The sequence below is a fragment of the Artemia sp. Qi Xiang Cuo genome, chromosome 3 (genome assembly GCF_049724085.1).
Source record: "Artemia sp. Qi Xiang Cuo chromosome 3, ASM4972408v1, whole genome shotgun sequence".
NCBI classification, from domain to species: Eukaryota; Metazoa; Arthropoda; class Branchiopoda; order Anostraca; family Artemiidae; genus Artemia; species Artemia sp. Qi Xiang Cuo.
In genome coordinates this window covers 53,726,072-53,751,425 of record NC_142796.1, presented here as the reverse complement: position 1 = coordinate 53,751,425, position 25,354 = coordinate 53,726,072, and the positions used below count along the sequence as shown (strand labels likewise).

The window sequence follows — 25,354 nt, the reverse complement described above, 5'->3', positions numbered from 1 at the left end:
TATTAACCAAATTTCAAAGTCATGTGAGCAGGTACACCAATATCTGAGACTTTCCTAAGGGAATATTCTTTTTTTGCTCCCCCTACCAGCTGCATTTCTCCTATATTCAAAATGACTAAAAGTGGTTATTTGGGTTTTTGTAGCTTCTACTATCGTGCTGTTATAGAGTTTTAAGGCCTAACATACAAGAGAAATTTGTAAACGTTCCACAAAAAAGGGAGAAAACGCAAACCACAAATAATTCAACAACCGATAAAAAAATGATTGAAAAGCTTTTTTACTGTCTGAAAAATCCCCGTCAATATGTTTCTTAATTATTTTCTTTTCGTTTTCTTTGTTTTTTTGTCGATCTTCATATATATCCAGTATTGTCTTAGAACGTTATTTTAGAAATATCTGAGGTTCCTGTCAATGAGTATCCGTTTTACTCTAGAGGCTGCCCCTTTACTATCCAGTTGTAAACAAGCCCATAGTCACTGAAAAGAATCTTTTCGTCATTCAAACAAGTAAAACATTTATCATATTTAATTCGAATAAACATATGTTTGTGTCCGCAGATGTCAAAATATCCACATCTGCGGCCTCTCTAGCGAGGAGTAATAATGTAGGGAACGTTATCGTGTTACTATTCGGATTACAAATTACCATGTGAGTACTTCGCGCAAGAGTGATTATTACAGTTTTTTTTCCATTAAAAAACTCATTTCTCACTTCAGATTATCAATGAATTCTCACAATACAGAATTGGATTGTCCAGCCCTTTACAATTCAACTGCCAATTCCCATCATGTCAATCAACATTACATCAGGCAAACCCTCAAGTCAAATATATATATATATGTATATATATATATATATATATATATATATATATATATATATATATATATATATATATATATATATATATATATATATAATATATATATATATATATATATATATATATATATATATATATATATATATATATATATATATATATATATATATATATATATATATATATATATATATATATATATATATATATATATATATATATATATATATATATATATATATATATATATATATATATATATATATATATATATATATATATATATATATATATATATATATATATATATATTTTCTTGGTTTCTCACTTGCACTTCTTGTTCCTGAAGCTTTCCACAGGGGTTGTGCGAAAGGTATTTTCAATTAAATCAGCAGTAACCTACACGCCTACTGTAGTAAGTAAAATATTTTTGACAAACTTGTAATACATTTGTTTTATCTTGGACAAATCATAAATAGCTAACGTATCGTAAACCAGTGCTAAATAAAAAATATGGGGCAGTGACACACTGACATAAATTCAGGCTAGGGGTGCTGTATTTAAATGAAATTGTGAGCTAATAATCGAAGTATTGTCCGTGTTTTATGGACAAAAGTATTGTCAATAATTTTTTACCAGATGAAAGCTGGGTTTTTTTTTCTACATGTTGTCATGTTAGGGCTACATGATTGGGCTACATGGTTTGGGCTGTCCTATTTTAGTTGATGCTACATCCCTCTCCTTACTCCTTGCCTCCAAAATGCTATCAATCTAAAGAAAATATCCAGCAACTTTTATTTGAATGTCGTTATAGCTGGGGTGTAAAAATCCAAGAAAGAATTTTGGGCTGTTATTAATCCTTGTTAAACGAATACAAATTCTTTTTATACTCTTTTAGAAAAATTGTAATCGTCTAATGATCAAAACAAAACAAGGTCAAGTCAGAAAATTGGTGGCGTATAAAAACGAAGCATTATATTCAATAGCTTTAAGTCATTTGATTTACCTGCCTTTTTGGGGTCTGATGGTTTTCAATGTGGCAGAATTTATAAAAACTAGATTGTAAATTGGATGTATATTCTAGGCAAATACATGAATTATAAATGCTAGTAAATTTAATAATTTTATATTTTCTTGGTTTTGGATTTTTACTTTTTCTTTACTTTACAGAAGGTGAGATTTTGTTTCCTACGTCATTTTTTCTTGTTTCTTTAATTATTCTATAGATTGTTTATTGTTATATTTCGTTTTGATGTTATTGCTTATTGTCTAAATTATTAGCATTTTATCATTATGTTATCTATCTATATATTGATTATTATTCTATTTGTGTTCTTCTATATCGTTTATTGTTTTATACATCTCCTTTTCGGCGCTCAGGACGGATCATGAGCATTTGTCAAAATATCTTCTATTTTCACTTTTTCTATTGACCTTATTCTGTTGTTTTTATTTTAAATCCCAGTTATGTATCAAATCTTTCCATTTTGTCATTATTGGCCAGTTCGGTATTTCCATTATTGGCCAGTTTGGTCTTTCCAATCTTTCCATTTTGTCATTATTGGCCAGTTTGGTCTTAGAAATTAGCTTTGAAATCAAATGATCTCTTGTAAAATTAATTTGACTTTATACTTTGGCTATATAGAACACCTGTTGGGAGATGATATCAAGTATGAAGGGTTTAGACTGTAGAAATGGAAATATATTATTTTAGTATTGATCTAATAGGAGGTGCGCGGGCGTCAAATCATAGAAATAGTTAACTTCAGAACGAAGGCTTTTAGAATACATAATAGTATAAATGTATACATACTAAACCTCATTGGACTGAAAGCATTATAAGGATATCGGGTTTGCATAATTTGAGGGAGGGCTAAAATCATTCGGGGGGGGGGGGGTTCAAAATACGAAAAAGGAACATCTTGCTATTTTTTATATGAAGAAAGTGTCAGGATAGATCTACCCCCCTACTTCTTCTGTGCTCAAGCACTGTAGTAACCGTTTGGAAATATATGAGAAATTAGAATTTATCGTAGTTTCAGGGATACTTAAAAAATATGCAGAGAAAAGCAATTATTCGATTTTTCTTCTAAAAGTAAGCTACTTTGTACTACAGAAAAATACTTCAACTCTAACCTTTTGTGCGATTTCTGAGTACTTTATTAAAGACTTGGAATGAGAAGAATGTTTTCCCAGCAGCTAATTTTAATGCGGAAGCTGTTACTTATTTCATAAACCACAACATGTTTCAAGTTGTAAGGCCATTCGTAGGTTTAAATTTGACTCATGTAACTTAACTTTACAATAGTGTCATATCTTAGCAAATGTTGTTTTTTTCCTTGCACCAAGGCATTTCTTTTCAGGGCAAATATCAAGCTGTTGCCAACTCTTAGAAATCATGTACACCAGGTGGCACATGCTAAGCGTGGTGGAACTGTGCCAAGTGTTTTGGGGAATGTGCCAAGCGTCGTGGGACTGTGCCAAACAATGGTGGAACTTTACGGCACACGTGGCGTTCTGGGATATGCTCCAGGTGGTAGGAAGTCAGCACCCCTTCCGTAAATTTGGTCCCATTCAGCTGAGGAAAGGAACATTGCAAATCGGTTAGAATCTTAATCGACTAAATAAAACAAAAAAAGAAGTTTTGATTAACTGAAAGTAAGGAGCGACATTAAAACTTAAAACGAGCAGAAATTATTCCGTATATGAAAGGGGCGGTCCCCTCTTCAACGCCTCGCTCTTTACGCGAAAGTTTTTTTTGTTTTAAAAAATAAAGTTGTGAGACAAAGTCAAACTTTAGCGTAAAGAGCGAAGCGCTGAGGAGGGGACCGCTCCTTTCATATACGGAATAATTTTCGTTTGTTTTATGTTTTAATGTCGCTCCTTACTTTCAGTGGAAAAAATTGTTTTTTTTTATTTAATTTCTGAACGTTTTTAAATTAATCCAGCTCGGATTTTGACTCACCGTACATGAATAATTAAAACAAAATTTGCATATTAATATTACTTTTTTGGCTAAATGGCTTTCTCGAAATTTAGTTCTAACGTAACTTACGAATTAACTTATGTAACGAACTTCTATATTCGTATATTTTTATTACGTATATTAAGGAGTTCTCCTCCCTAGTCAATACCTCACTCTTTACGCTAAAGTTTGAATTTTGTTCGAATCACAAACCCCTGAATCACAAAGGCCGTTTAGTTAAAATAGATAGCTCTTTTGAAAGTATTAAAAAAGAATGTTAGCTTAAAGAGCGAGGTTTTGACTAGGGGGCGAACCCTCTCATATACATAATCATCTCCGTTAGTTTTAAGTTTTAATTTTGCTCCTTACTTTCAGTTGAAAAAACTTATTTTTTTTATTTAATTTCTGATCATTTTTTAAATACTACTACTACTACTACTACTACTAAAAACTTACCGCAGCACCAAGCCGCCTGAGGCCAACACAGCTAAGCACTTTCGGCCACCCCAATCTATTCAAAGCCTCCCTTTTTACACTCGCCCACGAAGTTCCCATTTCCTTTAAATCTTTCTTTATGACGTCCTCCCACCCCAGACGGGGACGACCTGCTTTCCCTTTAGCCCTAGATGGTTGGCCAAAAAGAACAATCTTCGGCAATCTGTCATCCTTCATCCGCATGACGTGCCCTAACCACCTCAACCTCTTTTTCATTATAGCCCTAGAGAGTGGTATTGAAGCACATTTTTCGTATAAACTATTGTTTGAAATACGGTCAGTCAGCCGGGTACCCAGAACAATCCTTGAGTAATTTCTCTGGAAAACATCTAGCAAATCTTCATCCAATTTTCGGAACGCCCATGCTTTAGAGTTAAATTTGGGCACTGTCATGGCTTTTGCTTTTAACATTATAACTCTGGTCAGTAAAAATATATTTCTATTCTTCCAGACTTTTTTTTAACTGTGAAAAAACACCCTGGGCCCTGTTCATTCTATTTTAACATCTTCTTTGATCCCACCATCTTAACTAATAATTAAATTAAAAAAAACAAGTTTTTTAAACTGAAAGTAAGGAGCGACATTAAAACTTAAAACGAACAGAAATTATTCCGTATATGAAAGGGGCTGTCCCCTCCTCAACGCCTCGCTCTTTACGCAAAAGTTTTCATTGTTTTAAAAAATAAAGTTTTTATAAAGAGTATAACTTTAGCGTAAATATCGCGGCGTTGAGGAGGGGACAGCCCCATTCATATACGGAATAATTTCTGTTCGTTTTAAGTTTTAATGTCGCTCCTTACTTTCAGTTTAAAAAAACTTGTTTTTTTTATTTAATTTCTGATCGTTTTTTAGTTAATGCAGCTTTTATTTGCATAAAAATTTTACTTTTCTTTTGCTAAATGGATCTCTTTACAAATTAACTTACGTAACTAACTTCTATATTCGTATATTTTTCTTCTGGCAAAAAATACAAAGTTGCAGATTTTTGCAGATATGAGCTTGAAACCTATATAAGAGGGTTTTCTGATAGGCTGAATCTGACGGTGTGATTTTCATTAAAATTCTTTCACTTGTGGGGGATGTTTCCCCCCTCTTTAAAAATCGGGTAAATTTTCTCAGGCTCGTAACCTTTGATGAGTAATACTAAACATAATAAAATTTATATATTTAGAGTCAGCATTATAAACACATTCTTTTGATACATTTATTGACATCAAAATTCCGTTTTTAAAAGTTTCGATTACTATTGAGCCGTATCGCTTGTTTTTTTATTGTTTTTTTTTATTACGTATACGTTATTACGTATATGAGGGGGTTCTCCCGTTAGTCAATACCACGCTCTTTACGTTAAAAGTTAAAAACAATTTTGATTCACAAACCTCTGAATCACAAAGGCCGTTTAATTAGAATAGATAGCTCTTTTGAAAGCACTAAAAAAACTGTAGCGTAAAGAGCGAGGTATTGACTTGGGGGAGAACCCCCTCACGTACGTTATAATTTCTGTTCGTTTTAAGTTCTAATATTCCTTCTGACATTTCAGTTGAAATGTAATTAGTCCGTATATGAAAGGGGCGGTCCACTCCTCAACGCCTCGCTCTTTATGATAAAGTTTTTTATTGTTTTAAAAAATAAAGTTGTGAGACAGAGTCAAACTTTAGCGTAAAGAGCGAGGCGTTGAGGAGGGGACAGCCCCAAACCCTGAATCACAAAGGCCGTTTCATTAGAATAGATAGCTCTTTTGAAAGCACTAAAAAAACTCTAGCGTAAAGAGCGAGGTATTGACTTGGGGGAGAACCCCTCACATACGTTATAATTTCTGTTCGTTTTAAGTTCTAATATTCCTTCTTACATTTCAGTTGAAATGTAATTATTCCGTATATGAAAGGGGTTGTCCCCTCCTCAACGCCCCGCTCTTTACGGTAAAGTTTTTATTGTTATAGAAAGTAGAGTTGTGAGAAAGCGTTAAACTTTAGCGTAAAGAGCGAGGCGCTGAGGATGGGACATCCCCTTTCATATACGGAATAATTTCAGTTCGTTTTAAGTTTTAACGTCACTCCTTACTTTCAGTTTAAAAAAAATACTTGTTTTTTTTATTTAATTTCTGATCGTTTTTTAGTTAATGCAGCTTTTATTTGCATAAAAATTTTACTTTTCTTTTGCTAAATGGATGTCTTTACAAATTAACTTACGTAACTAACTTCTATATTCGTATATTTTTCTTCTGGCAAAAAATACAAAGTTGCAGATTTTTGCAGATATGAGCTTGAAACCTATGTAATAGGGTTTTCTGATACGCTGAATCTGACGGTGTGTTTTCATTAAAATTCTTTCACTTGTAGGGGATGTTTCCCCCTCTTTAAAAATCGAGTAAATTTTCTCAGGCTCGTAGCCTTTGATGAGTAATACTAAACTTAATAAAATTTATATATTTAGAATCAGCATTATAAACACATTCTTTTGATACATTTATTGGCATCAAAATTCCGTTTTTAAAAGTTTCGATTAATATTGAGCCGTATCGCTTGTTTTTTTATTGTTTTTTTATTATTTATATGTTATTACGTATATGAGGGGGTTCTCCCCTTAGTCAATACCACGCTCTTTACATTAAAAGTTAAAAAAAAATTTGATTCACAAACCCCTGAATCACAAAGGCCGTTTAATTAGAATAGATAACTCTTTTGAAAGCACTAAAAAAAAAACTGTAGCGCAAAGAGCGAGGTATTGACTTTGGGAGAACCCCCTCACATACGTTATAATTTCTGTTCGTTTTAAGTTCTAATATTCCTTCTTACATTTCAGTTGAAAAAACTTGTTTTTTTATTTAATTTCTGATCGTTTTTTAAATAATGCTTGAAAATCCGGCGCCCCCTTCATAGAAATGTCCTTTACCCCAAAGAAACATCCTCCACGGAAATATTCTCCAGAGTAACCCCCTCCTCTAGCCCCCTCCTCCAGAAAAAATCCTTCCTGAAAATGGTTGTATACTTCCCAATAACCAATAAATAATGCTGGCGAGTCCGGCGCCCCCTTCATGGCAATTTCCCTTCCCCAATGAAAACTTCCTTCATGAACAGATCCTCCAACATAACCACCGACCCACCCTTCCCTCCCACTACCAGAAAAAAAACCTCCTGAAAACTTCTGTATACTTCCCAATAACCAATACTATATGTTAACATTGGGTAAAGTTCATAGCTTTTAGCCCTCCCTCTGGGAACTTCGGGGGATTAAGTCATCCTAAAAGACATATTTATCATATTTTCGACCATGCTAAACAAAATGGCTAAAAAAAAATGGCTATCTCAGAATTTTGATTGGGTGACTTCAGAATAAAAATGAGCGTTGGAGGAGGCCAAGTTGTCCTCCAGTTTTTTTGGTTACTTAAAAAGGACACTAGAACTTTTAATTTCCGTTTGAATGAGCCCTCTCACGATATTCTAGGACTACTGGATCGTTACAATCACCCCTGTGAAAAAAAACACGCATCCGTGATCTTTCTTCTGGCAAAATTACAAAATTCCACATTTTTGCAGACAGGAGTTTGAAACTTCTATAGAAGGGTTTTCTGATACGCTGAATCTGATGGTATGATTTTCAGTAAAATTCTATGACTCTTAGGGGCTGTTTCTTGCTTTTTTCGAAAATAAGGCAAATTTTCTCAGGTGCGTAACTTTTGATGGGTAAGATTATACTTGATGAAATTTATAAATTTGAAATCAGCATAAAAATTTGATTCTTCTGATGTATCTATTGGTATCAAAATTCCGTTTTTTAGAGTTTCGGTTACTATTGAGCCGGGTCGCTCCTTACTTACAGTTCTTTACTACGAACTGTTTTATAGTAGTTGGTGAATCATGATTAATATCTTATGATAAGGGAACCAGATGAAGGACGTTTGGAAAAAGGAAAATTGAGGTAAACAACTCAGGAATTCTTACATTTTCGTTCACCGTTACAAAAGACCAATAGCGAAAACCAGCGAAACACAGCATACCAAGGACAGTTAAAAAAGAATGTGACTGTTGGAATTGGTTAAGCAGAAACTTATAACACAATATATGTCTGTTAATTCAGGAAAAATCAAAATTCAGGTTTTAATTATAAAGACCCCCATGCGCAGTTATGCAGTTTTGACAGTAGTGAGACACCAAATAAAAAAAGAAAGAAAAGAAATGTGAATGTGTAAACCAGTAAAAATAAGCTTAAAACATATGGCAACAAACAGCTTAAACAGATGCAGATTTACTTTGAGGGTGTAGTTGTCTTTGACACTCAACAGATTGTTAATGTCTGAATTCTTATGGCCAAAAAGAGTTGCCAAGTTTAACTATTTAGTTTTTCTAAGTTATTTCTTAATTCAAAGTGGTAACGCTGACAATATGTGACGCTATCCTAATAGCTTCATAATTTTGAAACAAACTAAACAAAAATCTTAGAAAATTACAGTTTATAAATAGGTCTATAAATAGATCTTAGGTATATAAATAGACCTAAGATGGATTCAGGGGACAAAAACAAAATGTTTTTACTTTGACGTCCTAGGTACTTTAAGGTAATAGATAAGTTGGCTAGGATGGTGTTAAGAGTATGTTCCATAATACATTGTACACCAATGTGAGTGTAAAGTCGGGCGTTCACTTAGGACTATAATCATAATCAACCACAAGTAAATGAGTAGACGGGGTATACCCGCCCCCCCTACCCCATGAAGAAATGTAATGAATAGAAATTTTGTAACACCAACAAATTCTTAACTTCAGTAGCACCCCCTGCCATAAAATTTTTTACTCAGCTACTTCTCGAATAAAAAAAAAAAAAAAAAAAAAAAAACACACACACACACACATGGATACCTGTTAGGATGGCCTTAAATTCATATTAAAAAAACAGTTTTACGCATATTTATCCACAAGATGAAAGCTATTTACATTTGAGCACAGAAAAATGAAGAATTTTTCCGTCAAAAATTTTTTCACACGTCGATCATATGCTGAATTGCTAAGATTTGGTGTTGTTTTATTTTGTTTGGTAAAATCACCCGTTAATAAAACCAAACCAAAATACACCAGGATATCTTGTTTTGATCAAATTTATCGTTATTTTACGAAAACGGTTCCTTAATTCTATTTTTGTTGAGATAATTCCAGCTTAATTGACATTTTTTTTAACTTAAAAAGAGCTTTAAAGGTCTAGCTAGGATTCTCTCGGTTTTATTCTTGACAAATTCATTTTTGACAAATTCTTTTTGACGATTAAGTGTTGACGCATATGTATACTTTTTACAACATCATGTTTTAAGCTCTGGTTTTAGGCTTGATGTTATTACTTTAACGTTTCTTTGGCTAAGATTTTTCATTTGTTTTCACTGTTTTTTAACTTGCTTCTTTTATTTTTAATTCATTTTGACTTGATTAATGCTTGTACTTGGTTTTTTTTTTATATTATTTAACCTATAACAAGATTTTGACTTATTTAGCTAGTGATACTTGTTTTTCAATAAAGCAAGTATTATATTCCCTTAAAGTACGTGACTAGAAAGTATTCAAATAATTTTAAGCATCGCAAAGCTCAATTATAATTAACTTTAAAACTATTTTATTTTAATTTTATTTAGTATTTTATTTCTATACATTTTAGTAATAAGTATTATCTACATTTCAATACGTGTGCCCTAAAGAAACTGCTGATTTGCCATTTTTGGTAGTGGTGAGTGAGGGGGAAGGTGTCACTAGGTGGAGGAGGGGGAAGAGTTTCACTAAATATATACCTGGACGCAGTATATGTTGGAATTTCATTTAGACATTAATTTTTTTAAAATACGCTTTTTCCGGAAATGAAGTTATCAAAGAAATATAAAGAGCTATCAGAAAACCGAAGACAAGCAGACATAAGCTCTTATAATAATTCAAACATAAGACGACCAGAAATTACTATCAATGAATAAACGAAACCCAAAACCAACATAAATTGAAATTACATCAAACATGAAGATAACAGATATTGAAGAATACTGATATAGCCCAACAGGGCTAATAAACCCCCTTTAAACCTTCTAAAGACAATTATTTCATTGGCATTTTATTGAAAATTACATTTTATTTTTTTAACAGCGTTTTTTAATTCGTCAAACCATCGGCGAAAAATTATAATAGAATAAAACCAATATGATAATAAATTTTTCTGAAAAAAACAACTAATGAAAGTAACATGAATATTCTACGATATTAGTTCCGCGAAGTGTCAGTAATTCAAGATTCAAAATTTTATGCAATAAAATAATTTGATTTTTAATGCTGTAATTACAAAAGAAAAAGTGTGTGTTTTTCATTAAAGCGCAAATGAACCAAATAACTTTCAGAAAAATTAGAAAGGGGCGTAACAGTGCTCCTGTTTGTTTAGTTTAATATCCTCCTTGACATTCCTTGAAAGTTCAAACTTATACCCTTAGCTGTACCTAAGGTATTGCACCTACGCCCTTTTCACAGCCTGGATGAACACATTATCATTTGATTTAATTCAACATCCCTCTCAAAATTCCAAAAAAGTTTCAATTTAATGCCCTTAGCCGTTCCAGAGATACTGCAGGTACAAAATTTGGACAACCTGGATGCACATAGTGTCTTTTGATTTAGTTCAACATCTCCTTTAACCTTGCTCGAAACTTTCAACTTAATACCCTTAGCCGTTCCCAAGACTGCAGATGCTTAATTTTCAGTTTAAGATACTTAAACTTTCAACATAATACCTTTTGCGGACACCCTTAGGTTCTAGGATAATTCAACCCACGGACCATTTCCCTAGTAATATTCCCCTTCCCCCAGAAAATAATGTCCCCCCGAAAATGCCCCTTAGCCTGTATGTAAAACCGAGATCGAAAAAAAAAGAAAAAAAAAAAAAAAAAATCAAAATTACTATCTGCCCGTTATTTAAACACAGACAGAGAACAGAATAATGTGTTTTTATTCCCGTTCGCTGCCCGCGTCATGAGATGACAAACAAAAATGAATACAAGAAGGAATTTTGGAATTTTCCACCTGTATGCCAAAATATAGTTAGGATGTATGGTGTGGAATATCCTATAGTATTTATTTTTATGTTTTTATTTCTTTTAAATTTTTTTCGTGTTTTTTTTTTTGGGGGGGGGGGCGAGTTATGACAGCAGCGTAAAATAAAGGTTAAAGAAAATAATTTGACAATATAAAATTAGTGGCAATTGCAGAAGGGTTTCCCTCTGATGGAACTGCACAGAGATACAGGCTGGGACTAAGAAGTACGGATAATCTCGTCCCGTGGACTTGTCTGGTAGCGACACCTATGGCACACAGCAGAGGTTCGCCCTTGCAATCAAGAATGCGTCCGCTTGGCGTACATCGCTGAATTTCCACATCTGAAGTACCTTTAATGGGCATTTGCTTCTCAATTTAATTTAAATAACATGGAGTCAAACTCTAAGTCAGAGCCAAGTAGATTAGAAATAGACAGAGCGACGTACTTCAAATAAGCAAGCAAATAACTATCTTCAGTCTTATCTTACTCGGCTATAATAACTCAACCTTCAGCCACCAAAAACACAAATAAAAGAATGAAAAGGAATAGAAATATTAAAAATAAGCCTTTAGGATATTCTTCACCATGTATTATGTATACCTGTATTTTGGAATATGTGTAGAAAGTTCCAAAATCCCTTCTTTTCTTCATTCTTTTTATTTGCCTTACTTTGGTTAATCAATTTTATGCGTCGCGAAAATTCTCGGAGAGTAATTATCTGCAAGGGGGATTTTCTGTGTGGGAATTGTCCACGGGGGGGGGGGGGGATATTCCAGAGGAATTAGTCGGATACCCTTTAGCCGTTTCTAAGATATTACCAATATGTCCTTTTGACTTAGTTCAACGTCCTCTTAACATTCCCTGGAAGTTTTAATGGTACTTGTGCATTTTATGGTACCCACGAAAGAATTCAAGTTTGATTAATGCTAATGAAAAATAATAAAATAGGATGAATATATAATAGTTTAGAAACAAATTTGGACTAAATATTTGCACTTTAGAGGGGTGGGGGGTAAAGCATAGCATATATTAAATACATAACCTAACCTAGGTACCTTTCCCCCTAAACCCCCAAAAACAACAGTTTAAATATTTTAAACTCAATGAAAACCACGCTTTGCATTCCATTTCTCTATTCAAATACCCGTTTGAAGGGTATCCATTAGTAGTTCCTTGTACAATATATAGCGGTGGGTACCATAAAGTGCACAAGAACCGTTTCAACTTATGCTTCAGGTTCAGTCTCATTTATTTTCCAATCATATATACATAAAATTCCAAGCATAACATTAACCGTTGCTTAAATATTGTAGATACGCCCCATTGACAAGCTGGATTACTTTCAATATATTATTGATTTAACATTCCTTTCAGTATCCACAGAAAGTTTCAACTTAATACAGCAATATTTTCCATTATAATATACATGTTTAAAATACTGCCAATTTGCATTATATAGGCCCCTGCCCCATAGCCTTTGGGGGAGTGTATTCACGGGGGGCATATTTATTGTGACTTTTGACTTTTTTGAGATAAGTGGCTATCTAAAACTTTTTATGGGATGTCTTTGGAGCTTACGAGGGGAGGGGGGCTAGCCCAGAAGACCAAGGGAGAGGGGAGATTGCCGTTCAATTGCTTTTGACTCTTCAAAAGAGCACTAAAATATTCAATCTCCTATCAAATGAGACCTCTGAAGTTACCATAGTTCAATCAGTTCAATTCATTTTATTTAGCATCAAAATACATTTAACTAATATGCCAATACCCACCCCAAGATAGATACAAAAAGCACTTGCGATTGGGCGGGTACATACAACTCATTTACTAATTAATGATTAACTATAAAAAAAAAAAAAATTAATAATAATAATAATAAAAAAACAAAAACACTAAAAAGAAGAAAGAAAAGAAAAGAAAAAAAAACAATCTCTCATCAATTCATTTAAATAATAATAATAATAATAAAGATAAATAATAATAATAATAAAAAAAACTATGAACCTTGACCTAACAAATATTTTTTCAATTTCTTTTTAAATAATCCCTGGTGCTCAACCGCCTGAATGCTCTCTGGAACAGAGTTTCACACATTAGATCCTGAAAATCTAGTATGGAAGCCAGCCCTGGTTCCACTTCCATTCGGAACAATGAAGTCACTAGCATGAAGAGTTTTATAATGGTCCAAAGACCTATTGTCACTAAAATAATCACGAAAAACCTCTGGACTAAAATCATTCCAGCATTGATAGACAAAGATTCCTATTTGGTAGTCCCGTAGCTGTCCTACATTCAACACTTGCAACTTCTTGAACCAAGCTTAAGTGTTATGTGTACCTTTAACATACCCGCCAATAAGACGCATCGCTTTATTTTGAAGAGTCTGAACACGTTTAAAATTCACATAAAAATTACTTGCCCATAACATACAGCCATGCGAAGCATATGGATGAATCAAAGCATGGTATAAAAGCAATAAGACTCTCTGAGGTAAAAAAATTTTAAAACGACGAATCACTCCAAGGCCACGTGCAACCTTTGTGGCAACAACATCACTGTGGCGTTTCCACGAAAAATTACAATCAATGTAAAAGCCTAAGTGCCCGTTTCTTGAAGTTGAACTACAGGCTTAATATTAAACAGAATTCTACCATCAATATCACTGGGATTGCCGACTCTAGAATATACAATAAAATTAGTCTTAGTAACATTAACTGATAACAAACTCAAACTAGTAAAAACATGGAAATTTCTCAGAACACAAATCACTTTCACCATGAGACTATCTAAACAACGACTAGAAAACGTAACTGCAGTGTCATCAGCAAATGACATTAAACAACAATCTGGAAGACAAAACCTCATGGTATCCACATAAACCAGATACAGAAGTGGACTAAGGACCGATCCCTGTGGCACACCGCACGACACTTGATAAAGAGAAGAAAAAGCATCATCAATCATCACTTTAATAGACCTCCTACACAAATAACTTTCAAACCACTTCAAACTCACTCCTTTAACACCTAAGCATTCTAATCTTTGCAATAAAATTTTAAAATCTACCGTAACAAATGCTTTCCTAAAATCAATAAATACTGTTAGGGGGATTTCACCTTTTACTGAACAATTATTTACAAAATCAACAAGATGAATGGCAGCATGACTAGTGGAATGACCTTTTCGAAACCCGAATTGGGTGTCACTGAGTAGGCTATGTTTCGTGACATGGTCGTATAGACGGCGATGAATCACTTTTTCCAAAATTTTTGACAATAAAGGCAGTATCGATATTGGTCTCCAGTTTCCAGGATAACTTTAGCTTGCTTCAACGCTTCTGGAAAGGTCCCCGTTACCATAGATAAGTTGATAATTTGGAGAATACATGGTAGTATATGTATTAACACAGCTTCAAAAGTTCTCAGATTCACGCCATCTATTCCAGCAGAATTCGATTTTATATTTTTCACTATTTTAATCACTTCATCACTTGTACACTTTTCAAACTGGAACTCAACAGTATCTCCACGAGAGTCCACGAATTCCTCGCTAAGAAAATTTTCCCTGTCACACCTTACACTCTCTTGAACAGACGAGCCAACCTGAGAATAAAACTGGCCAAAATGATTCGCGACTACATTTTTTATCACCCACATAACTTCTATTTATATCAATGCAAGGTGACGGACTACTTTTCTGATTTTCCATAAACTCATTAATAGCCTCACATGTGGCTTTAATTTCTCCCTTGCTATCAGAAAACTTTTCTTCAAAATACTACTTATGTGCTTGCCTTCTCATACTGTTCGCCTTATTTCTCACTGGCTTGAACTCCGTACAATCTGCGTCATCCTGACTATTAAGATATTGCTCATATAACAAGTTCCTTCTTTTTATCATATCTATTATTGGCTTCGTAATCCACGGTTTGCGGGGATCATCCCTCTTTTTTTTTGTCAAGCGCAAGGGGCATGTTTTCTCATAAATCGGTTGGAAAATATACATGAACTGATTATACGCTAGAGAAGAACCACTAGAAATCCCCAGGACCGAGTCCCACTTGATACAGCTCAACACTTCGGCAAAGCTATCAAAATTTTTCTTTCAGCTCACGTCTCAGAATTTTTTTTAGCCGGGATAAGTCGTTTTCTAAGACACGTCACATGAGTAATTGCCGGGAGATTATCCGAGCTGGGATATACTATCACATCTGAATAGCTTTGACTCAAATAACTAGGTCCCACGAAGACGTTATCAATTAAGGTCGCAGAATTACCCCTTACTGTAGAATTACTGTAAAATTACTGTAGTATTACCCCACAATTACCCCTTTCAAATGAACTTGCTTTAGGGAAAAAGAAAAACAATATATTGAAGGCTTATGACTCTTTACTGCAGGCAACGCTAGAGCGTATCCTCTGTATTGTCAGGTTATCAAAATAGCGCATCGGTAATATATCAGAAAGGGCTTTGGGGTTCAAATGAAAACTTTCAGGGAGTGTTGGAGAGCAAGTTCACCTACAGTGGAGCTCAACATATTTTGTTTCAAGTCTACCTAAGAATTCTAGTACTATAACTCATCCCCCCCCTTATATCTTGCCTTCGGGTGCGGTTGCTGTAATTCACCTTCGAACACAGCTGAAGTGAAAATATGTTAATTAATGAAAAGAAAACTGTGTCTCCTTTAGGATAGCCTCGATACAGGCAAATACGCAGGAATTTGTTTTGGGGGGACCAAATCCTTCAAGTCCCTTATTCTGTGAGAAGTTTCAGAAAAGTATTGGAAAATAAAAAAAATCGTAAGATTTTTTTTTTTTTGGGGGGGGGGGGTAGTGGGCCGGAGGCCCCCTTGCGTAACTGCCAGCCTCGATGCATGTATTTTTTTGCAGCATCTAGCAAAAGGGAACTCGGTCTAGTAAACTTTTTTACTGAATTCTATTAAGTAATAAATAGTCGGAGTTGCAATCATGGAAGCAAGGTTTTGGTAGTTTTAACTTCCAAAATGGAAATTTTCTTTTTTCAACAAGTATAATATAAAAAAATACAGACTTACCTGAATTGGGTAAGTAAATAATCGTCCTTTAGTTTGGCTTCTAGCATCTTCTTTGCAAAAGAGCGGGCGACCTCTTCATTCTCTCTGAGGCACTTGCCATTCTCCGACAAATTTTCCAGAGAATCCATTGTGGGTTGTTCCACTATTTCTTCTCGAGCAACTAATTCGTCATCGTCTCTTAGCTTTGGCATGCTTAAACCATAGTAGAGACCATTACTAGGCAAAGCGTCTAGGCTTCTGCTCCTATTAAGTCTATCACTACACGTACAGTTCTCTTCAAATCGAGGTGGATTAAAGTCAGGCATATCTGACCATCTTACTCGTGATTTTTTGTGATCTATCTTTCCAATTGATCGTTCTAAAGACTTTTTACGAAGACAAGGTGGTTTTTTCCGCGGTGTAGAGCTTCGTGGACCAGACCTATAGTTTTGTAAAATAGGACTAGAAGAGCCAGAATTAATTTCTGGGGTGACATTCACTGTTTCAAAGAAAGGGGCTATGTCAGGTGTGATTAGAGAAGTTATTCGAAAGTTTTCTTCAGATTTTGAGGGTTTTACTCTACCTTTAAAGCTTTTAAGAAGATTTCCACCGACTTTTTTAATGCCAGGAGAAAATTTATTGAAAAAACTTTCTTTTGCATCACATTTAGCAACATTTTTGTGTCGCTCAAAAAGATACTTTTCTGTAAATTTTTCTACCGCTGTACCAGAATAATTCACATTGTTCACTTTTTTTTCACTTATTAGACCAGCAAAAATGGCATCATTAGATTCATTTGACGTAACAGTTGCATCTGTGTTCTGATCGGATTGTTCGACAATCGGATAACTGGGTCTGTGCTGACAGAAGTCAGTCTGTGTTCCAGAATTGCGTTTACTTCTTCCAAAATTAGCTTCTACACTAACATCCTTTGTGAGAATGTCATTTATATTGTCATTTATAATGTCATTTATATCTTTTCTAAGGTATCCCTTGATTAATGGCACTGAGTTCTCTTCTGGTGATGTATTTCTTATTCTTTCATAAAAGTTTTCTTCAATTTTTAATTCCCCTCTAAGCCTGCTTGGAGTAAATATTTGAGTTGGTCTAATCATTGGCTTTTCATACCTTTTCGGAGTGAGACAATCTTTAACACTTATATCGAGGCAACTGCAGAATTCACTACCCTTACAAACATCGGCTGGGTCACTCGGTGACTGGCCTGGTGACAGTTTTGAGTCTAAAAAGCCTGAATCTTGGCTTCTTTGACCAGGAGAGCCACGTTCCCCGCCATTACTTATTTCTATATGATATTCCTCTTTAAGTGAGCCGATTGGACTTTCTCTGATTTCAAACATTGGGGGACTGCTTGTTGGAGTTGGGGCCTTCGGTCTGTGAAACATGGCAGAGGAATGATTGCTGGGCGATGATCGCAATTCCTCGGGTAGGTCAAATACTTCATTGTCAAAGGGCAATGGGAAATTTTCAGAATTGGAGTTTATCTCTTCAAGAAAGACACTAGCAATCCGAGGTAAAGTGGATTGATGGCTTGAAGAACGGCTTGAATTGTTTCGTTTTAACCTAGAAATAAATGATATATTATGAAACTTTTTTTAGTAATAAGAGTGAAAGGTATTAGTGGGAAAATAAGGCTATCTGTGGGGCTATCTAATGGGGCTGGAGAGAATAGGACAAGATTTTAGGGGTAACCATTCTTTCGTGGAAATAGTCAGAAAATGTGTGGATAAAAGATCTTTCTAGAGACTTTGCTTCAGAACAAGTGACAATTCAGATATTATTGCAGCTTTTCGGCAGCCTACTACTAATGCTACTACTACTACTATTACTACTACTAACAACTCACTGTAGCACCAAGCCACCTGAGGCCAAATTAGCTGTACCTACTCCTCCTCCATCCCAATGTATCCAAGGATTCTATCTTTACGCTCTCCCAAAGAGTTCAAATTTCATCTGAATCCTTTCTTACGACCTCTTACCACCCCACTCAGGGGCGGTTTTAAACGACTTTTCCCAAAAGTGTAAACTATGTAGATAGTTTTTTTTGCCAGGCAAGAAAATCCCAGGGTGCGAATTTTCAAAAATATGGAGCTGTTTTCAAGAAAAATATCTACATACATACACAGTTAGTCGTACATAAATAGTAGAGTAAATATTTGAAGAGAGTTTAAAGAGAATCGTTAAAGAGAGTGAATGCTTTTTTCTCGGCCTTAAATGGATGGTTAAAAAGTACGATCTTTGGGAATATGTCATCCCTCATCCGAAAAACTTGTCCTCGTCAGCTCAACTCTCCTCTTAATGTAGCCCTAGAAAGTTGGATAGAACCACATTTTTTTTGCAACTTAATTCTAATGTTTGAAATACGGTCTGTCAAACAGATGCCCAAAACTATCCGTAGACAATTCCTCTGGGAAATTTCTAACATTTCTCCTCAATCTTCCACTGTACCCACATTTCAGAGCCATGCTTGATCACTGTTATTACTATAGCTTCCGATATTCTAATTTGTACCGTGAGTAAAATGCGATGTATTTAAAATACCAAAATAAAGTTCCTTCTTTCTAAAGATAATTCCGACTCCCTATAATTAAGTTAAACCTAGTTTCAAAAATGAAAAGTCCTTAATCAGCAAAGAAAAAAACTGCAGTTAGCCTCAGACAAAGAACGGCGCTATCCAAGCTTTGGATTTCGCTAAGACAGTGAACAATAAAAAAGGTGCTACGCACAATATTTCTAAGGAAGTTTAAATGATAAGAACCGTGTGAACGTCTCAATCATCAAAAATAGTTAAGAAAGATTATTGGACGAAGGGTTCGCATCCTTGGACCACTTGGGCCAATGGTGAGCCAGTTCTTACAGCGCAGGACTAAAGAGCTACGTTTGCTAGTGGGGTAAAAAGCGCTTTTTGAAGAGATTCGTAATTTAGAATCAGGACCATTCAGATAGAATTTTTTCGCCATTCAAGCTTGGCAATTCTTTCATAATGTATCTCAGTCACCATTGTTGTTGCTTGAAGTGACTCACTGCTGTTCACCTAAACATGTAAGTCTCAATAAATCTATTGTTTTTTACCTGTGTTTATTTTATTTTATATGTCTGCACCTAGTCTGATAACAGGTAATTAGTTCGCAAATCTCCAAGGACGTTCCCAGGGAATCTGATCTCCAGATCGCTCGAAGAAAAGAGGTCACATTTATATGGCCACACATGTTATTTTCTCTCAATAATTGAGAGTGGCGCAGTTACAAATTTACTTCACTCCCCATTGCTGTGGAGCGGGGCTCGATGGCACAATCTTTGGCGCTACAAGCTGCACTATCACAGAACTCAGAAGGTGTAGGTTCAGTGCTTTTAAGGTATAATTCTAGACGACGTGATCAATCTTCGGTATCTCTATTAAGACGCCCATAAAACTTTTATTGCTACAAATGACACGGTCGGAAATGGGAGGAAAACTTGCGAACTAATTACGCTATAAACTTTGTAATTTGAATTTAATTATTGGAGAGATGTAGACACATAAGTAAAACGATTAGGCCTATAACCGCTAAGCTACCACAGGAAACCCTTAAAAATATCTCATAGGAGATAATAGCCTCCCCCAAAATAGGTTAAGTGAAAAAAAAAATGTCGGACGACCTTACCGATTTATTAATGGTGCAGAAGTTGGTCGTGAAAAATATAGAAATAGCGAAATCTATCCCGGAGTACAATGGTCAATCAGATATTGACGAATTTAATATCCAATTGGCCCAGTTTATACAACTAACAAAAACAGAGCTGGAAGCGTTAGTCAAAATGCTCCTTCTACGACTAAAAGGCCAGTCCTTAACCTGTCTGAATCAGATTAAGCATCCCATACGCAATAACGCCAACTTGCCAATAAATACAGTTGATAAATGGTTAAAAGCATTTAAAGATAGATTTATAGAAACCAGTTCCATAAATAAATTAAAACACGGAACGGTGAGCTTTGACTATTCACAAAATATAAGAGAATATATTGATAATATACGCATTTCGGTAGAGGCAAAATACAAAAATGGTTCAGGGCAACTGTATGAAAAAGTCATACTAAATACCTGTTTGCAAGGGCTACCCCCAAAACTATATAGAGTTTTAATATCCAAAAATATTCAGACGTTGGATCTCGTAGTTCAGGAGGTAGAGCGATTGATTGAAGTCGACACGATGGTCGCAAATCACAGTAAAGCAAAAATAAATAGGCTAGATAATTGAACTACGAAAATGAAGGTCAAGATGGACCAGGCGTCCCCAAATTTCTTTTCAAGGGATAACTCCCTAATGACACAAAGGAATAATACGCCAAGACTCTCTAGGCAGAACCTATTACATTTTCAGCCTATCAAACAAACTAATTACGAAAATAACCCTACAATAATAAGGTGCTATATTTGTAATCGTGTTCGGTATATCGCGAGAGAGTGCCGTTATGTCCCCAATCGCATACCAAGAATTGCTGTCGGTAACACGCAAAATTACGGCAACCATTTGTTCGAAAGAACAAATTTTAGCACCGGTCGTGCACTAGGCTATAGCCAGGGAAGATTGCGCCAATCAGTTTCTTACAACGCTTACCAACAAAATTTTTATACCCCTCCTCCCAATAGACAAATTAATTACCGATTTGAAAACCCAAATACTCGCCAAAGCCAATATAATGCGAGGATGCTATATAGAAATCACGAAAAGGTGCCGATGGGAAATGAAAATTTTGCAAGCCAACGGCATTGGCAGTCAGCGCCAGCAAGTGGCACTGACACAGGACATCCACGTTACCATAATAACACATGGCGAAGGCAGACAGACGTAAATAAATTAGATATGCCAACGGAAACTCATACGTCTGAATATCTATTACAGGCACCGACACATGAAATAAATCCTCAGGGAAACGTTTCAGGCCCCTCAGAAATATAAATTGGACCCAGAGGGTGCACAGAATATTTAATAGGTCCAAAACAATGGTAGTGCCGTCTTGTAGTGGTATTAATAACAAGTTACCTATATTTAATGATTTTTGTGTAGAAAACATTTACTTTAAGGCCTTAGTTGACAGTGGAGCTACGGTCAATATTATAAGCTCATGCGTATTTAATATGTTGCCTCTGCATATTAGGCAACAAAGAAATTTTAATAATCCCAATTTAACTAGTGTGACAGGGCATAAATTGGATGCAAGAGGTTCAATTTGCCTAAACGTAAAAAGGGACAATAGAATGTTCCCGACAAATTTTATAATATGCGATAACTTTCCGTACGAAGCAACTATAGGCACAAATTTTTTAAGGTCCAACAGAGTACTATTAGACGTAGCAAACGAGAGGGTGTCTACCCAGCTAAGATAGGGGAAGAAATTTCTACCTTAAGAAATCGTAACGGAGGATACGATGACAACGTAACAGTAAACACAATTTCTGACGGTATAATGTCACAATCTTTTGAACCTCATGTCTCGCAAAGAAGACAAGGCATAATTAGAAATTTTTTCAATTATTCTGAAAGACATTGCAGAGATGAAGTAAATTTAAATAATAAAAGTATTGAATCCGCAAAAATAAAAATAGGAGATATGCGACAGTACAGGTCAAACGAAATCAAGAAAATAGTGGAATTATGGAAAAACATAGTAAAACCCAACGTGACGCCGCAAGATGCCGCGATGGCGCAGCATAGCGTCATTATAAATATAATAAAGAATGAAAATAAAGAGAAATATTACGAATTCGCGATAAGGACAACAAAAGTACCTCCCAAAGCAATGCAAAAAATTCAAATATCACAAATGATTAAACCAGTTGTTAGCAAATCCGAAATATGGTTTGCGACCCCATCTGAAATTCCCGAAAATCTGCTATGCGAAGAACAGATCATATCTTATGACAAAGTAGAAGGTTTTATTTGGGTAACTAATAACCACGAAAATGATACAATTACAATAAAAAAGGGGACGTGTTTAGTTCAAATTCAAGTTTTATCAGAGAATGATTTAAAAAAAATGGAAAATTCTAAAAGAAATCGAGTCAACGATATTAAAATCTCAAGTGCCAAGTACCCTATAATTAAATCACAATTCTTAGACAAATTTAGTATAAACTTTATTACGAACAAGGAACTTAAGAACAAATTATGTGAATTATTATGGAATTTTAAGGATGTATTCTCTGCATCTGAAGTCATCGGGCTGATACATTTTTATTAACATTAAATTTTAACGACTGGAAATTCAGGAACGAAACAGCCATATCGTGTTCCATATATGCACAAAGAATGTTTAAAAAACAAAATCCACGAATTAGAAAAAAATTAAATTATACACCCAAGTATAAGTCCGTCTCGTGCACCAGTTATCCTAGTACCAAAGAAGAATGGTGATCTTAGACTTGTAGTAAATTATAGAGCCCTCAACAAACAAGAAGTTAGTGACAAATTTCCTCTACCAAGAATAGATGAAATTCTTGACTCAATTTCAAGCAAAAACAAAATTTTTACTTCTTTGGACCTTACCCAAGGCTACCACCAAGTGGAAATAGCCGAAAAAGATGTCCATAAAACAAAAAGATGTGAAAATAGTCCAAAGAAGTGAAAATAGTCCAAAGATTTGCATTTTAAGCATCTGAATGTGGTTCATATGAATACTTAAGGGTACCATTTGGACTTAAAACAAGTTCAAGCGCGCTATGTAGACCCCTGCTGCACAAGTTAAGAGGATTAAAGGATATCATTCACTTTTTTGACGATGTCATATGCGGGGACAAAATGCAGAACAACACTTAGCAACGTTGGGTAAGGTGTTCGAGATGTTCAGACTGGGTAATTTAAAATGCCGGTCTGAGAAAGTGAATTTATTTCAACCTAAAATTAAATTTTTAGTGGTAGTAGTAACACAAGGAGAGATATCCCCAGACCCGGATAAAATAAAATGCATTAAAAAACTCAAACCCCTCAGAACTATAAAAGACATAAGGGGAATTTTTGGTCATAGTGGCTACTTTAGAAATTTCTTGCGCCAATGCGCCCAAATTGCGAAAACCCTAACGGAATTAACTAAAGGGAAATTCCATAATGTTACGTGGTGCTAGGACGCTCAAACTTTCATAGGCCATCTCAAAAAGCCACTCGCTTCTGAACCAATATTATTACTTCCTGATTTCGAAAACGGAGGATTTGTGGTCACAACCGATGCTAGTTCAAAAGGCATTGGGGCTATTCTTTCGCAAATAATTCCCATAGGAAACCCTGATCCTTTACAAGGACATTCTAATAAAAAAAAATAGAAAAAGTTATATGCTATTCGAGTAGAAGCTTATCAAAAGGCGAAAGTAGTTATTCCGCCACAAACTTAGAATTATTATCTATAATCCACCACTTAGACAAATTTAGACACTATTTAATTGGCAGAAAACTTATTTTACGATCAGACCATAAAACCTTGCAGTACCTGCGCACATTTAAAAACCCCAAGGGCATTCTAGCTAGATGGATTATGAAAATCCAAGACCTAGATTACGAATTTGAACATTTAAAAGGTAAACAAAATGCAGCTTGTGACTTTTTGAGTAGACACCCAGAAAAAATTTCCGTCAGAAGCTGAAGAAAATGAAGTTAACACTATCAATGCTAAGAGCAAATATGGACGTAAGAAAAACAAAGTCAAGGACACGGTAAAAGAAAATAAGATTAACCATGGTCCCTTGTCGTTAGAAAATATAAAAAGAAAGCAAAAAAGGACGATAGGTGTTCGGCGCTTATTAATTATTTTGTGAATGACGATGCGTTACCGGATAAATTCAAAACTCTTAGAAAAGAGATAGATAATTTTTACTATGACCTTAATGAAGAAATACTATGTGGAATCGTGACGGCTGAGACAAATACAAACCAAACCTCAATAATACCTGTATTACCACAAAACTTAATAGTGCCTGCATTTGAATATTTTCCTTCAGATATAGGTGGACATTTAGGAGTAATGAAAACATTCCATAAATTAAAACAATATTTTTACGTGCCGTCGGCAATGACAAAACTTAAAGAATTTGTAAGAACATGCGAAGCGTGTAACTTAAGAAAAAACCCCCAGCTTATACTAATCCTCCAATGGGAAGGGTCCCGTTAGCAAAGTACCCCTTCGATATTATCTCATTTGACTTATACGGAACTAGCAGAGGCTTACCTGTTTCTAGCAGAGGCCATACTTGTATTCTTTCAGTAATAGACCATTTTTCTGGATTTACTTTTGCAAAAGCATTAAAAAATCAAGGTGCTTATGCCACCAGTAAGGAGTTAGCGAAATTATTTTTACAATTTATCGTTCCAAATAAAATTTTGAGTGACAAGAGAAGCAATTTTGTTTCAAAAGTAACAACAGATTTAATGACTTTTCTTAATATATAGAAAATAGTGACAAACCCGTACCACCCGAAAGCTAATGGTAAGATAGAAAATAGGCCTAAAATATTTTCGAATGTATTAAGTATTTATACAAAAGACAATAGGAACGACTGGGATCGAAACTTACCTTATTTAACTAACGTAATTAACACTGCTTATTCAGAAACAACCAAAGACAATCCATTTTATTTACGTTTTGGTCGTGATTTTAGAATCCCGTATAATGAGATTATTGAATCTCGGCATTCTTATAATAGCTCGGAAGATTACAAATAAGAATTCATAAATAGGATGAGGAAAACTTATAAAATAGTTAGGCAAGAACTGGAAAAATGTAAAATAAACCAAGAGCTAAGAAACCAACCAAAAGTCAATGGGAGTATAGATTACAAAGTAAGAGACTGCGTCTACCTAAAGAACGAAGCAAAAACGGAAGGCAAAAAACTTTCCAACAAATATTCTGGACCGTGCAGAATAGTCAAAAGATACGATAACGAATATACTTTTGAAATGGAAAACCCCTATAGTGGAAGAACTTACAAGGCGCATGTTAGTCGAA

General features: G+C 34.8%; 1 protein-coding gene across 1 annotated transcript in view; it reads right to left on the bottom strand.

Moving 5' to 3' along the window:
- LOC148954273 (uncharacterized) overlaps positions 1-25,354 on the bottom strand; it is an 88,284-nt gene that overhangs the window by 1,432 nt on the left and 61,498 nt on the right. The window contains exon 2 of the mRNA XM_089086153.1: positions 16,384-17,943. Coding sequence (XP_088942279.1) covers positions 16,384-17,943 — 1,560 coding nt within the window. The remainder of the gene's footprint in view (positions 1-16,383; positions 17,944-25,354) is intronic.